This window comes from Loxodonta africana, chromosome 12, assembly GCF_030014295.1.
Source record: "Loxodonta africana isolate mLoxAfr1 chromosome 12, mLoxAfr1.hap2, whole genome shotgun sequence".
In the NCBI taxonomy this organism is placed as follows: Eukaryota; Metazoa; Chordata; class Mammalia; order Proboscidea; family Elephantidae; genus Loxodonta; species Loxodonta africana.
The window spans coordinates 90,145,008-90,160,513 of record NC_087353.1 but is presented as its reverse complement, the minus strand read 5'-3'; the positions used below and the strand labels follow the sequence as shown (position 1 = coordinate 90,160,513).

Here is a 15,506-nt window from a genome sequence, read left to right as displayed (position 1 = left end):
CTCCACTTCTCTCCAAGGCTCCAGGTGATATTTAACACATTCAAGACAGGGCTAGAGCCCAGAGCAGAGACGGAGGTGTTTGGGTTGCATGAGGGCGTATCACCGGTGTGGCAGAGGACAGGGAGCATGATTTGTCTGCTGCTCCAGCCCCTTGCCCTTCGGGTTGCTGCTGCTGTCTCCAGCTCCCCTGCTCCAGCTCCCCTGCCCCAGCCAGTGCTTAGACCTAGGAGCAGCCTGACAGGGAGGAGGGTGTTCTGTGTGCTGATGTGTGGGCATCATCAGTGAAGTTCCTCCATTCAGTCCAGAGAGCTCAGTGCCCAGGGGTGTGCTAAGGATTAGGAGAGAGTTGTCCCAGCCCCTGAAGGGCTCTCAGTCTCACCAGGGAGGGTAGTTGTGGGTTGTTGCGACTTGTTGATTTGTTGACTCTTGCCTGTATGCAGTTCCCCACTGCTTTCCTCCGCTCCCTGATTCAGAATCCCTCAAAGCTGAGGTGAGGTTTATGTGGGGTGTTTGAAGGGCTGGGATTTAAGATGGGGATTTTTTGGTCCCTTCAGTGCAAGAAAAGGCCCCAGCCAGAAAGGCGAGGGCTGGGGCTGGGCTTCTGTGTCCTGCAGACCCCGCAGCTGGGCAGCAGTTGGAGGAGGCTCTCTTTGGTCCCTCCCATTTCTGGTTTTGTGCTTCTCCTGCAGGGCCCTGAACATCCCAACCCTGGAAAGCCATTCACCGCCAGAGGGTTTCCCCGCCACTGCTACCTTCCGGACAATGCACTGGGCCGTAAGGTAAGGCCCTGCCACCTGCCCATGGCAAGCGGGAGCTCACCTCTGGTTAGTGGGCCAGAGTGGACTCCCGTCTCCTGGAAGCTGGCCTGTGCCAGCTGCTTGTACAAAGTGCAGAGTAGGCTGGGGTGCAGGAAGGGTTTTGGCCTGGCTGCCATACCCAGCTCTGCCTCTGGGTCACCTTCTTTGTTACAATGTGAGGATGAGCCCCGGGGGCTGGGCTGGGACATTTGCCACCCTGCCAGTGTTCCTTCCCAGCTGCTGTGTGTTAGGCATCCCTATAACCAATAGGAATTTATTATCTTACTTCTGGAGGCTGTGAGTCCAAACTCAGGGCATCTGCAGGGCTCTCTCTCTCTTCCACTCTAGGGGAAGGTCCTTCTTTGTCTTTTCCAGCTTCTTGGTGTTTCTTGGCTCTCACATGGCCCTCGTCCCTTTCTGTCTGTGTTTCTTCTCCACCTTTAATAGGGAGTTGCTCAGATTAGATTAGGGCTCACGCTACTCTAGTATGACCTCATGTTAACTGATACCATCTTCAAAGACCTTATTTCCAAACAAGGTCACAGGTACCAGGGCTTAGAACTTTAACATTGTTTTGGGGGACACAATTCAATCCATAACAGAGATACCTGAACTTTACAAGGGGCTCTAGTGAGAAGGAGAATCTTCCAGCAACCTGTTGGATGGGGTTACATGTTCTTCAGCGAGTCAGTATAGCATGACATGATAGGGAAGGAGGGTGATCAGGCATGCCTGAGGAGTGAGGGCTGTGCCTGAACCTGAATGGGGAGTTTCTAGCTAGGAGAAGTCCAGAGAAGAACATCTCAGGCAGAGAAAATAACTGATGTGGAGTCTTTGAGTTGGGAGTGGGGCTGGGGTGTATGAAGAGTCAGACAAAGAGCCGGGGTTAAACTAGTGGGTATGGGAGAGTGAAGGCAGGGCTGGCAGCCCCCAAGTGCCAAGAAATAGACACTTGGGTTTTATTCTAAGTGCTATGTGAAGCCATGGGTGGGGGGCAGTAGAGGAGTAGGAGCCTCTACTTTTAGGTTTAAAACCTGACACTGGCTGCTGTGGAGGGTGGACAGGTGGCCAGGAGTGCAGGCAGAGCAAGCAGTGAGAATGGGACAGGCCAAGGAGGCTGGGATTTGAATGAGGATGTAGAGGAGGGAGCTCCTCTTAGGTGGATTTTGGAAGCAGGGTTGGAGCATCTGAGCTGACGGTGCCGTTTTCTGAAGAAGGGAGGAGTAGGGGTAGGGGCAGTGCCGGTGGAACCAAGAGTTGTATCGTGAGCAGGTTGCGCGTGAGGTGCCGTTGGGATTTCTGTTAGGCAGTTCCAGTTCCAGGGGGTTTGGGGCTGGAGCTAGAGACTGGGGGACCCCCCCCAATGGTGTTGAATGCCCAGGGGCTGTGATGATATCACTGGGGTTGAGCCTCTTGGAGAGGAGAAAGGCCCCACTCCAGCACTGTGCCTACACACAGCTGGCGTTTGGTGGGTGGGTACTGCTGTGTCCTTATCACTGGGGAAACTTGAACCAGTTTTAGGAGGAGGGGTGGCTGCAGACGGGTTGGAGGGGTGGTGGGATGCTCCTGCCCTGCTGCCTCTCATCTCCTGTCCCCAGGGTGAGGACATGAAGGCTCAGGCTGGGTACTTGTTCACCTGGCCCTCCCCACCTTCTCCTCCTCCTCCTTGGGCAGGTTCTGGAGCTCCTGAAGGTGGCCTGGAAGAGGCGACTTATCTTCACAGTAGGGACGTCCAGTACCACAGGCGAGACTGACACAGTAGTATGGAATGAGATCCACCACAAGACAGAGATGGACCGCAATGTGACAGGCCACGGCTACCCCGACCCTAACTACCTGCAGAACGTGCTGGCTGAGCTGGCTGCCCAGGGGGTGACTGAGGACTGCCTGGAGCAGCAGTGACCCACCAGCCTGGCCGGCCCCACCCCACCCCGCCATGCCTCCTCTGGCAGCTGCCCATTCCCCCACTGTTGGCTGGGTTGGGCAGGCAGGAAGGTGCCTTTCCCAAGAGGCTAGAATGTTTGCTCAGGCACTGGGTGTGCTCCCCTGATGCCAGGCTACACCTACCTGCCTGTCTCCCTTCTTCTTCCCCCTGGGCATGTGGGGAATTAGGCAACCCTGGGGAGTTGTACTTGAAGGGGAGGTGTAAGATGCAGCTACCTCAGTGCATGGGGCCGCTCTGTCATCTGGAGGGCTGCTTTGGGCCCACAGTGCCCAGGCCTGGTGCAGGGTGAGTGGAGATTGCCCCATCCCTAGCGAGGGGTGGGCATAGGTTCTGGGTCAGCTTCTCATACCTCATATTTTCTGTTCGCAATAAATGCCCAGTAGCCAAAGTCAGCAGGCCCTCTTGTGTTTGTCAGTGGGAAGACTGTGTGTGTGTGTATGATTGGACCCCATGTGAGGAGGCCAGCACACAGCTGTCCCACAGTGCTCACTGCAGACAGAACATCAAGAGCAGGAAGAGTACCCCCAGGCTGCTTGTTCAACCCCCATTTGATAAATGAAGCTGAGGTCAGAGTGAGGGGCAGCCCCTGGCACTGACCTATACTGCTGCTGCAGTTCCTCCTATTGTCTGATTCTCCTTCCAGGGTTCAGGGCAACAACTCTGCCACATCCTACCATTCCAGAACGCCCCCCATGCTTACTCCCCAGGGTTCTGGTTTACAGAATGCTGTTCGCACAGGGCAGGTGCTGCTGTCTCTGTTTTACAGGTGAGGAAAATGAGGTTGAAGGGCACAGTGGTTGATTCCAGGTCATAGACTAGTCACGTGGTAGGCCTGGGGCTGGAAGATAGATCCTGGCTCCATCCTCAAAGTTCTTATTCTGCTGGACCCTCTTAAAAGGAGGACCAGTCACTAATATTCCCAGTCACCAACAGTGCAGGGCTGAGACCTGGCTCTGCCTGAGAAGAAGGGTTCAGACCTGGGGCTGGATGGACAAACAGGGCCACATTATGACTGTTATGGGCCAGAGGTACTTTTGCCTTGGGGAGCCCTCTTATCCCTTAAAAAAAAAAAATCTGTTTTATAACATGTTGGTATAAAGATGAATGTATTAATTTTATATAACATTATAATATTAGGGGGAACATTTTCGTGGGCCGTAGGCATTGTGGCCTAGTGGGTAAGTTGGTCCTGTGGTAAAGGGCAGGGTAGGTCTTGGTAGAGAACCCCAGCACCTCAGCTCAGCCTTACCCCAAACCTGTTTCCAAATTTGAGACCCACTGCTGCTCAGAGCACGGGGGTGGAGGACTCGAAGGCTGGGACCCATTAAAATATAGTGAAAATTTGGATGGGAGAAAAGATTTGCAAGTTGTATATCTCATAAAGGTCTGAAACACATAACCTGTAACCCATTGCCGTCAAGTAAATTCTAACTTGACGACGCTATAGGACAGACTAGATCTGCCCCATAGGGTTTCCGAGGAGCGGCTGGTGGATTCGAACTGCCCGCCTTTGGATTAGCAGCCATAGCTCTTAACCCCTGTGCCACCAGGTCTCTAGTATCCAGAATATACAAAAAACTCTTGGAATTCAGGCAAGACACCTGATTAAAAAATAGGGGAAAACATGGGCAAAGGATCTGAATAGACATTTCTCCAAAGAAGATATGCAAATGACCAAGAAGCACATGAAAAAATGCTCAACAACATTAATCATTAGGGAAATGCAGATCAAAACCGCAACAAGATAAGATACCCCCTCATACCCACTAGGATGGTGTGGATTGAATTGTGTCCCCCCAAAATATGTGTCAACTTGGCTAGGGCATGATTCCCAGTAGTGTGTGATTGTCCACCGTTTTGTCATCTGATGTGATTTTCCTATGTGTTACAAACCCTACCTCTTCATGATGTTAATGAGGCAGGACTCAATCTACAACATTGGGTTTTACTTAAGTGGATCTCTTGAGATATAAAAGAAGTGTGCAGAGAGACATCATGGGGACCTCATAGCACCAAGAAACAAGAACCAGGAGAATGGTGCATCCTTTTAGGCCCAGGGTCCCTGCGCTGAGAAGCTCCTCATCTGGGGAAGATTGATGACAAGGACCTTTCCCCAGAGCTGACAGAGAAAGCCTTCCCCTGGAGCTGGCACCTTGAATTTGGATTACTAGCCTCCAAGACCGTGAGAGAATAAATTTCTCTTTGTTAAAGCCGTCCACTTGTGGTATTTCTGTGACAGCCGTATTAGACAACTAAGGCAGATGGCTATAATAAAAAAGATGGACAATAAAATGTGTCGGTGAGTATGTGGAGAAATGGAACCCACATACACTACTGGTGGAAATACAAAATGCAGCGACTTTGGGAACCAGTTTGGCAGTTCCTCAAAAAGTGGAGTTACCATAAAAAAAAATTTTTAAAAGCCGTTGCTGGTCAAGTCGATTCTGACTCATAGTGACCCTGTAGGACAGAGTAGAATTGCCCCATAAGGTTTCCAAGGAGCAGCTGGCGGATCGAAACTGCTGACCTTTTGAGTAACAGCTGAGCTCTTAACCACTGCACCAGCTGGGCTCCAAGAATTACCATATGACCCAGCAATTCCGCTCCTCGGTGTAGACCTGAGAGAACTTAAAATACGCCTACACAAAAGCCACGTGAATATTCCTAGCAGCGTTATTCATAATAGCCAAAAAGTGGCTGACGACGACTAAACGCGTTGAATGAACGTATCCATCGACTGAGGAGTGAACAAAATGTGGTCTATCTGTACAATGGAGTGCTAGTCAGCCATAAAAAGGAATGAAGTTCTGATATGTGCTACGACATGGATGAACCTTGAAAACAATGCTGAGTGAAAGAAGCCAGGCACACAAGGCCACAGATTATGGGATTCCATGTACGTGAAATGCCCGGAAGAGGCAAATCCATAGAGACAGGAAGTAGGTTAGAGAGTGAGTATCGGGTTTCTGCGGGTGATGAAAATGTTTGGGAATTTTATAGTAATGACAATTGCATAACCTTGTCATACACTAATAACCACTGGTTTGCTCACTTTAAAAGGGTATTTTATGATACGTGAATTCTATCTCAATAAAATACATACATAGAACCAAAAGGAGTAACGTAAGTGGCCACCTGTTAGCTGTTGAGGACTCCACCAACGTTTCTCTGAGTCCAGCTTTGGACAAAGGAGCTGAGGCTGGCCAAGAAGGAGTGGTATGGCCTCTGATGGGGCTGGAGCTGGGCAGATTGGGGTGCTCCCTGCTCCCTACCCCCTCCGCACACCCTGCTCCCTGCTCCCCACTTCCTGGGTGGGGATAGGAGGCCTGAGGGAGGCTCCTGGCACCTGGGGCACAGGAATCTGAGGCACGCAGCCCAGAGCAATGTTGCCAGAGGCTGGCCCCCCCTCCCCAGGACTGGGAGGCCTGGTGGGGTCCAGGTCCACATATTTACTCTGGGGTGCTGGGGTGGCTGGGCTGGCATCTGGATATCCAGTGGCCCTTCTCCCTCAGCCTGGGCGGTGGGGCCTGGCACTGGCTTGCCCCACATGAGAGTGCTGGCCACGCCTGCTACCCGTGGTGGGCGGGCTGGTTGGGGGCGGGCATTTGCAGTTACAAGTCTTTCCAGCCCTGGGGCCAACCTGGCAGCCTGACTAGCTCTTCTGGGATGGGAGTGGGTAGCCCCTGAGAATCACTGCGCAGCCCCTCCCAGGCTGTGGATGTGCAAGAAGGCCAGGCGGTGGCTGGCCAGCACGGGGCTCCCCTAGACGCAGCCTCACTTATGGCTGCTGATCCTGGTGCTGAGCTGGCTCAGGGCCACCGGGAGCCTGGGTGAGTAGGGTCCTGGGATGGGTGGGCCTGCTGGAGTGTTCAGACCCTGGGAGCCCATCCCTCAATTGGGAGAGGCAGCTCCCAGAGGCAGTGGTCCTTCACTCTTATCTCTGTGGCCACCAGTACTCAACCTTGTCCCCCATGGCCACAGAGCTGATCCCCTCCACGCCACAGATAACGGCCTGGGAGGGAAGGTCACAGCCACCACGTTCTCCCTGGAGCAGCCGCGCTGCGTGCTCGACGGACATGCCAGGGCTACAGACACCGTCTGGCTGGTGGTAGCCTTCAGCAACGGTGTGTGGTGCAGGTCTGGGGCCTGGGGTGAGGGTTGGAGGCCAAGAAGGGGGCAGGAGGCCTGGAAGCCCAGGCCAACATATCCCCTCGCGTTCAAAGACTTGAGTGCCTTACAGGGCTGTGTGAATATGCAGGTGGCTCGGACACAGCCCCTACCCGAAATGTCTGACTGTGTAGTGGCAGCAGGAGGGAGAGGTGAGGGAAACATTCCTTGGGAAGGTGACATTTGAGCTGCGGTTTGAAGCGTGAGCAGTTTTCCAGGCAAGGGCAGCCAGTCTGCGCCAGGCCAAGGGGAATGCAGAGGCTGAGGGAGAGGAGCTCGTTTAGGGGTCGGGTGCAGGCAGGGTTGGGCTCCACCCTGACAGGGTTCTTACAGGATGACAAAGCCTGATTTGTGTCCGGATGGTCCTTCTGGGCTCTAAGGTGGCAGGCATAGAGGCCCAAGACCCAGCAAGGGGCTATGGTCAGGTAGGCTGCAGGGCAGGTAAAGACAGGACCCTGGTCAGTATGACCTGGCCTTGCCTCTTCCCCCACACCCTGATCTGTCTCTCCATCCTGCAGCCTCCAAGGACTTCCAAAAGCCAAAGACACAGGCTGAGATCCCCACCTTTGCCCAGCTGCTGACCGATGGGCACTGTATGACACTGCCCCCGTCCCCAGTCCAGCTGCCCTGCACAGACTCCGTGGGGGGCAGTGGGAGCGCCCTCCTGCTGCGGGTGGGCAATGATGCCCGTTGCCTGGCTGACCTCCAACAGTCACCCTACTGCAATGCCCCCCTACCCAGCCCTGGGCCTTACAGGTGGGCGGCCCCACCTAGCACCTGGGTTTGGGGCTGAGCTTGGGGCCAAGGGCTGCCCTCCCCAGCCTCTCACCTAGTGGTCAGCCCCATGTCCTGGGCCTGCCCCTACGCAGGCCTTGCTTGGTCTCTTCCTTCTTGTAGTGGGGCAACAGTCCTTATCCCAGCAGTGGGGGCGGGGTGGGGTGGGGTGGGGCAGGATACAGCCTTCCCTGGAGCCTGGAGAAGAGGAGACAAGGGCACCAAAGCCAGGGAGCTGCAGAGCCAGAGTTGCACCCCGCTTGTTCCTACCGCTGGCAGACCTGTTAGGAAACAGGCTGGGGGCTTGGTTCAGGCATAACCAGGTGGGTCTAAGGGGTGCGGGAAGCAGGAGAGTTGGCTACCATTCCATTTTACAGATGATAAAACTGAGGTACAAAGTGTCAAGTGGCCTGTCAAGGTCAAAGGCAGCGCTGAGATGGGAATGCAGGTGTCAGGACCAAGGCTGCCCCAGCCCCTGGAGGCCAAGTGGGAGCAGGGGAAGGGGGGACTGCAGGGTGGGTCACGGGGCTGGAAGCCCTCTGCCATCCACTCTGTCAGCAGAGCGAAGCCCAGGATCGTCTCCCTCTGCCCTCTCACTCACCTTTGCCAGTTCTACCATCCCACCTCCCCTGTGGCCACACCTGGGCTCAGCTTCCATCTCCCCACCCTGCCCCCAACCCCAGCAGCCATCAGAGCTGGCTTCCCTCAAAGCCAACCTCCCTGGATCCCTCAATGCTCAAAAAGTTTCCAGAACTCCCCATTCTGCACAAAAATAAGATGGGAGCTCCTCTGCTAGGCTCTTGGTGCCCTTGGCTCTCCCTGGCCCTCTCCCTGGCCACACCTTCCCTCCGGCCTCCACCCTCACTGACTCCACCCAACCAGCCCCACTAGCCCTCCCTCCTTCTCTGCCTTTTGGTGACTGTGTGACATTTAGTATCTGGGGTACCCTAAACCAGCATAAAAAAAAAAAAAAATTAAAAAACCCCCAGCATATCCAGCCTAAATCGGGTGGCAGCTATCAGGAAAGCCACAGCTCAGATAAATTGGGGTGGCTGGCAGAGGTCACTGTGGCCGGAGAGGCAGTAACAGGACCAGGCCATGGCTGGTAGCAATGCCCCAGGGAGAGCCACCCCGCCCACGAACCACAGACAAGGCCAGAGGCCTGGCCCAGAAGAGGTCTGGGGCCTGGCCAAGGAGGCACCCTGCCCAGGCAGTTGAGGCATCTGAGGAGTCCCTCCTCTTCCTCCCCCAGCGTGAAGTTCCTCCTGATGGACACTGAGGGCTCACCCAAGGCGGAGACGAGGTGGTCAGACTCCATTGCTCTCCACCAAGGTAGCCTGGGGGAGCCTGCCTGCCCCAGAGGACTCACTGGCCTCTCTGGGTCAACTTGACACCTTCTGCAAAATGGTTGAGCTCAGTTGACTCCATGTGCTGCTCCCATGGGGCTGGGGGCTTGCAGGCAGTGCCCAAGTCTGGCCCACCCAACAGCACCTTGGAGGGGAGGGTGGGACCATGGGTCAGTCCCATCCCCAAGCGTGGCCAACCTTTGGGTGCCAGGCCCCAGCCCAGTGTGGCCAGAAACAGCTTCGCCTCCTGCAGGGAGCCAGCCCCATGCCAAGTGGTGCTGTGGTGGGAGAAGGGCAGCCCACGAAGGAGGCAGAGTCAGAAAGAACGGGGAGGCTTCCCTGAGCAGGGCCCCACAGGGGCCAGAGCTGGGGGATAGGGAGGGCTGCAGAGGTGGGGGTGGTAGGAGGGAGAGACCTGCAGTGGCAGGGGAAGGTGAGGTTGTTATCTGAAGGTCTGGAAGCCAAGATCAGTCCTGAGGTCTGCAGCCACTCTGCTGCCATAGGCAGGCCAGGGGTGGGGGGATTCACGGGGACAGCCTGGGCTGTGATACCAGGTACAGGCTGGGGTAGGGGGTGATCAGACTAGCTGACCACTGATGCCTGCCCAAACTGGACAGATGGGTAGAGTCAGGAATCTGGGGAGGTGAGGTGGCCAGGCCTTGGGGTGTGAGCATGGGTGGGAGGGAGGGAGGCGACAGTCTCTGAGCGGCGCTGTGTGTACAGGGAGGGCCCCAGGCTCCATCGACACGTGGCCAGGGCGGCGAAGTGGGGGTATGATTGTCATCACCGCTGTCCTGTCTTCTTTGGCTGGCCTCCTGCTCCTGGCCTTCCTGGCTGCCTCCACCGTGCACTTGTGAGTGGCCCACACCCCGTACCCTGGCAGACCCATCCCTCACCCACCCGAACCTCTTCAGCCACAGACTAGAGGCCTCCATTCGCTGCAGTTTTGATGAGGCAGGGCCCCTCCAGGGAGTGTGCAGGGAATTTCTACACTGCACATCTCACCTCAGGGGTGAGGGAGGTGGTCCAGCACCTCCTCGGGATGGGCCTCAGGGAAGGGCCTCAGTTGGCCCTGGCCTCCAGTGTGTCCTTGGCCACACCCTTCTCCTCCTGGGCGTTGTTTTTTACTCTGTGGTTGCAGTGAACGGACGCCAGGGTAGTCAGGCAAGCCTGCAGTGGGTTCTCGAAGGGAGAAAAGGTGAGGCTAGAAGGATGAGGGATCTGCAGGAGAAGCCAGGTTGGTAGCCCGACCCCACCCTGCTGCAGGGACTCAGCGCGTCCTCCTTTCCCTGCCAGCTCCAGCCTCTGGTTGCCCAAAGAGGCCCAATCTCCTGAGCAGCTGCGGATCGGCTTCTTCATGGGGAAGCGCTACACAACCCACCACATCCCGCCCCTGGGCTTCGAGCCTGGCCTGGCCCCTCTCCCCAGCCTCAGCCGCTAGCCAGGCCTGCATGGCTGGACCCTGAAGCAGGGGGGTGGGGGGCAGGCAGAGGGGGAGGGGAGCAGGGTGTGCAGTGCTCAACTCCAGCCCCTGGGCCCACACCCCCAGCTGCCTGAAACCCCCCACCATTAGCATCCTGCTGGCCCTCCCCAGGCATCTATATATTATAGTTAGCAGAGTTGGGGGGTGGCGTGGTCAGGCTGAGATCTAGTGCCCGCCTCAGCCCCTCCCTCTGTTCTGCTGGACCCCGGCGAGGGAAGGTGAAGTTCATGTGGAGGGGCAGCCCTGACAGGAAGCTTCCAGGCCTCAGGAGGAGGCCATAGAGGGTCTTGCTTGGCCCTGTTCAGGGAGCTGGACTGGGCACATCTCAGTCATATGAGGCTTGAGCCTCCCTCTGTCCCAGCCACTAGAGGCTGGGGCTGGAGTGAGGCCTGGGGCGGGGGCACCTCCATCATCTCTGGGTAGGGCTCTGACTGAGAGAGGGACTTTCTGGGCCAAGTGTAGACACACATACGATCACCCATTTGGGCCATCAATTCCAACCATACGGCACACACAGACGGCTCACACACTTGTCCACCCACTCCACATTTACTGAGAGTCTGCCATGTGCCACGCACAGTGTCAGACATGGGGCAGCAGGCAGAGCAGGTCCTGACCTTGGGGAGCTCACTCACTGCTCTGGACCTGATGACCACGTGTCCAGATGTCACCCATTATAGTTGGGGGCTTATGGCTCAGATAGTCACAAGCCCTCAGGCTTATAATCCCTCAGTCACCCCAAAGGGTTCTCTGGGGCCTACGAGGCCCCTTAGCGTCTTGAACCCAGTGGATCACCTGGAAGGAAACGCTTCAGGATCAAAGCCCCCAAGCATCCCTCTATCCTCAAGGCCGGTGCTTCCCACCATCGCCACACGGGGGCGCCAGTACGCCGCTGCAGCTGCACGGCTCACGCGCATGCGCAACCTATTCACGAACCTGTTGACTGGCGTGCTGACCAGGCTGCATGGTGGCCTCGTGTGGGATAGTGGATGCAGTTCAGCGGGTTCTGGGAAGGTCGGGGTTCGAGGCCTCACCTTGGCCAAGCCAGAGGGCTGAGCAATCAAGCCCCTGCTAATAGGCCTGTTGTGAGCCATCCAAACTCACAGCCCCAACCTTTTCTAGATGAAGAAACCGAGGCCCAGTGATTTGCACACCTCCTCCCTCTGTCCACTGCCACCCCGACCCCGTGCCCCTGGGCCTTGCTCCCAGCCCTCTAGTCTGACCACGGCTCCCACTGTGTAGGCCGCACCCATGAAGGGCGCCCGGCCAGTGACCAGCAGGCTGCCCCAGTCTTTAAAACAAACAAAAAAAAACAAAACCCAGTGCCGTGGAGTCGATTCCGACTTATAGCGACCGTATAGGACAGAGTAGAACTGCCCCATAGAATTTCCAAAGAGACCCTGGCGGATTTGAACTGCCGACCTTTTGGTTAAAAAAAAAGAGAGAGAGAATAAATACAGCCTGGCTCCTCCCACGACCCTCCTGAGTGCTGGTTCCCAGAGGGGAGCTTTCCCACGGGGAAGACCAGAGTGGGTTCATCTTGTCCAGCCTGGCCCTGCTCAGCCACTGCCACCAGCCTTTCCCCTTGATTACTATCCCTACTTATACTTTAGGAGCCCTGGAAGCACAATGGTTAAGCACTGGGCTGCTAACCTAAAGGTCCATGATTCGAACTCACCCAGCAGCTCCACCATGATAAAAGACCTGGTGATCTGCTCCTGTAAATATTACAGCCTAGGAAACCCTATGGGGCAGTTCTACCCCGTCCTATAGGGCTGCTGTGAGTCAGAATTGACTCAATAACACACAACAAGAACAACTTGTGCTTGGGAGGCCCCCCCCAACAGCTGCAGAGAAACCCACTCACCTGTTCCAGTGCTGAGAAGCCTGCCATTCACCCAGATTGTGAGGCTTCAGCAGTGATCTCTCCCAGAAGGATCTGCTCCAGGGGAGAATCTTTGCTTTCAAAGCTCATGGTGAAAACTCCATGGTGGCCTCAGCCCCCAATCCTGCCTGCCCGACAGCCACAATCCTACCCTCCAGGTGTAGACAGAAGCAGACTCAGTCCAAAGCAGTCAGGAGTCAAATGCTCCGGTGCCTGGGTGACATCTAATCATGGGAGGCAGCCCCTTTGAACAGCTGGTGTTGAAGCCCAGGTCCCTGTAGACTCCTGGAATTGTGGGTGTCTTAGTTATCTAGTGCTGCTGTAACAGAAATACTAGAAGTGGATGGCTTTGACAAACGGAAATTTATTCTCTCACATTCTAGGAGGCTAGAAGTCAAAATTCAGGGCGCCAGCTCCAGAGGAAGGCTGTCGGTTCTGGGGGAAGGTCCTGGTCATCAGTCTTCCCCTGGTCTAGGAGCTTCTTAGCACAGGGACTCCACCGCTCTTTCTTGGTGGTATGAGGTCCCTTTCCTCTCTGCTTGATTCTCTCTTTTATATCTCATAAGAGATTGGCTCAAAAGAACAAATATTGTGTGAGACCACTATTATAAGAACTCAAGAAAAGGTTTAAACACAGAAGAAAACATTCTTTGATGGTTATGAGGGTGGGGAGGGAGGAAGAGGGGTATTCACTAACTAGATATAAACCAAAACCAAGCCCAGTGCCGTCGAGTCGATTCCGACTCATACGACCCTGTATAGTAGACAAGGATTATCTTAGGTGAAGGGAAGGACAACACACAATACAGGGGAAATGAGCACAACTGGACTAGACCAAAAGCTAAGAAGTTTCCTGAATACAGCCAAACACTGCGAGGGACAGAGTAGCAGGGGTAGGGATCTCAGGACCATGGTTTCAGGGGACATCTAGGTCAACTGGCATAACAAAGCTTATTAAGAAAATGTTCTGCATCCCACTTTGGTGAGTGGTGTCTGGGGTCTTAAAAGCTAGCAAGTGGCCATCTAAGATGCATCAATTGGTCCCAACCCACCTGGAGCAAAGGAGAATGAAGAACACCAAAGACACAAGGAAAATATGAGCCCAAGAGACAGAAAGGACTGCATAAAGCAGATTCCATCAGCCTGAGACCAGAAGAACTAGATGGTGCCTGGCTACCACCAATGTCTTGCCCTGACAGGAACACAACAGAGAATCTCTAATGGAGCAGGAGAAAAGTGGGGTGCAGAACTCAAATTCCAGTAGTAGAGCAGACTTAATGGTCTGACTGAGACTGGAGGGACCCCAGAGGACATGGCCCCCTGACCCTCTGTTAGCCCAAAACTAAAACCATTCCCAAAGCCAACTCTTCAGACAAAGATTAGACTGGACTACAAAACATGAAATGATACTGGTGAAGAGTGTGCATCTTGGCTTAAGTAGATACATGAGACTAAATGGGCAGCTCCTGTCCAGAGGCGAGATGAGAAGGCGAAAGTGGACAGGAGCTGGTTAAGTGGACACGGGAAATAGAGGGTGGAGAGGAGGAGGGTTCTGCACATTGTGGGGAGAGCAAGCAGGGTCACATAACAATGTGTGTATAAATTTTGTATGAGAAACTAACTTGAACTGTAAACTTTCACTTAAAGCACAATTAAAAAAAAAAAGAGAAATTGACCCAAAATACAACCTAATCATGCAGATTGAGTCCTGCCTCATTAACATAACTGCCTCATTAACATCATACAGGTTAAGATTTACCCCAATAGGGTAACTACATTCCCTCACAAAATACTGGGAATCATGGCCTAGCCAAGTTGACACACATTTTGAGGTGACACAATTCAATCCATAATAGGGGAGGAGGTTAAAAATCCGCCCCCCCCCACCTGCTGCCCCAGCACAGCCTGTCTCATACCACTGTCCAGGCCCATCTCCAACACAAAATGGGGAGGCTCTCAAGGCCTGGGATACCCAGCAGGGGGCCTGGCACAGGAGACGCAGAAGAGATGGCTCAAGGAACCCTCCAGGGCCTGGTGATGAGATAGCAGAAGGAATGGCCACAGGCTTTTTCGTGTCCTGGGGGCCCCCTCTCTGTGGCTTGTTCTCAGTGCCAGAATCTGTGGCTCCCTGACGTTCCCCAGCCTCAGCTCGTTTTGAGTTTTGAAGCACCTCCTTGCACCCATGAGGAACTGTTCTCACCTTGGCCCTCTGGTCTTCTCTGGTGGAAGGACTGCTCTCTCAGCATCACATCTAACAGGTGGAATGAAGACTGAAGCAAAGCCCAGGGGGCACGGGAACCCGGGGAAGCACCTGATCCCGCCCAGGGCCCAGGGGAACTCCTCAGGATGATGTATGAGCTGAGGTGAGTGAAGTTAGTCAAATACTGTAGAGGGGGAAAGAAAGAGGGAGCAAGAGAGAGCTAGGCTCAGGTCTTCCTGAGCCTAGCTCTCTCTTGCTCCAGTGGCATGGAGGGTGACTGGGAGGCCAGTGAGGGAGAGGTTGGCCTGGTCTTCCAGGCAGATGGAACCAGGGCAGACATGGATGGATGGAGAGGATAGGATGGATTCCAGAAATATTACCGAGGAGAAAAGAGGAATTGGGACTTCTCAGCTATGGAATGGTTTCTGAGGTAGGGATGAACGTGAATGCATGTGGAAGCACTTTGCTGGGGTGGGGTCCCCAAGGCCCGCGGCAGGATAGCCAGGACTGCGTATTACTGCAGAACACTGCACAAGTGGTCACACCACCCCAGCTTCTCAGAAAAAGGGGTTCAGGGGACGCCATCTTAATAGCCGGTGAATTCCACAAGAACATTAATAAACTGTTAATATTTTACAAAGAAAAAAAACATACCCCGAGTGACCTGGAGGCCACCCTGTGGCCTGCTGTAGGGTGTGCTGACCCAGGTGTGCTGGCAACCAGGTCAAGGTTTTATGGATCACACGGAGAAGGGGGCAGCAGAACCAGGTTAGCGCTGCTAGGGCAGACCCCACGGTGGGCCGCAGAGTTGTGCTGAATTCTGCCCGAGTCATGCTCAAGAGGGCTGACAGATGGACCTCAGCCCTGCAGTGTCAGCTCGTGACAGCTCAGAGCAGGCTGAAGAGTGGT

At 54.8% G+C, this 15,506-nt stretch overlaps 2 protein-coding genes across 7 annotated transcripts in view; both read left to right on the top strand.

Moving 5' to 3' along the window:
• Positions 1 to 6,844, top strand: part of DTX2 (deltex E3 ubiquitin ligase 2) — a 50,156-nt gene extending 43,312 nt beyond the window's left edge. For 3 of the 6 annotated variants that reach the window (XM_003416572.4, XM_010596235.3, XM_023555869.2), the window contains 2 exons: positions 690 to 779; positions 2,472 to 6,842. In XM_003416572.4, coding sequence (XP_003416620.1) covers positions 690 to 779; positions 2,472 to 2,699 — 318 coding nt within the window. In that variant the 3' untranslated portion in view covers positions 2,700 to 6,842. Of the gene's footprint in view, positions 1 to 689; positions 780 to 2,471 lie in introns of all 6 variants that reach the window. The other 3 variants (XM_023555871.2, XM_010596237.3, XM_023555870.2) reach the window with 2 other exon arrangements.
• On the top strand, positions 6,461 to 10,470 carry UPK3B (uroplakin 3B). Its single transcript, XM_003416566.1, is given in 7 exon segments — positions 6,461 to 6,572; positions 6,724 to 6,756; positions 6,759 to 6,866; positions 7,428 to 7,665; positions 8,936 to 9,015; positions 9,753 to 9,882; positions 10,326 to 10,470. Coding segments are annotated over 7 exon segments (846 nt in total).
• The last annotated feature ends 5,036 nt before the right edge of the window (positions 10,471 to 15,506 follow it).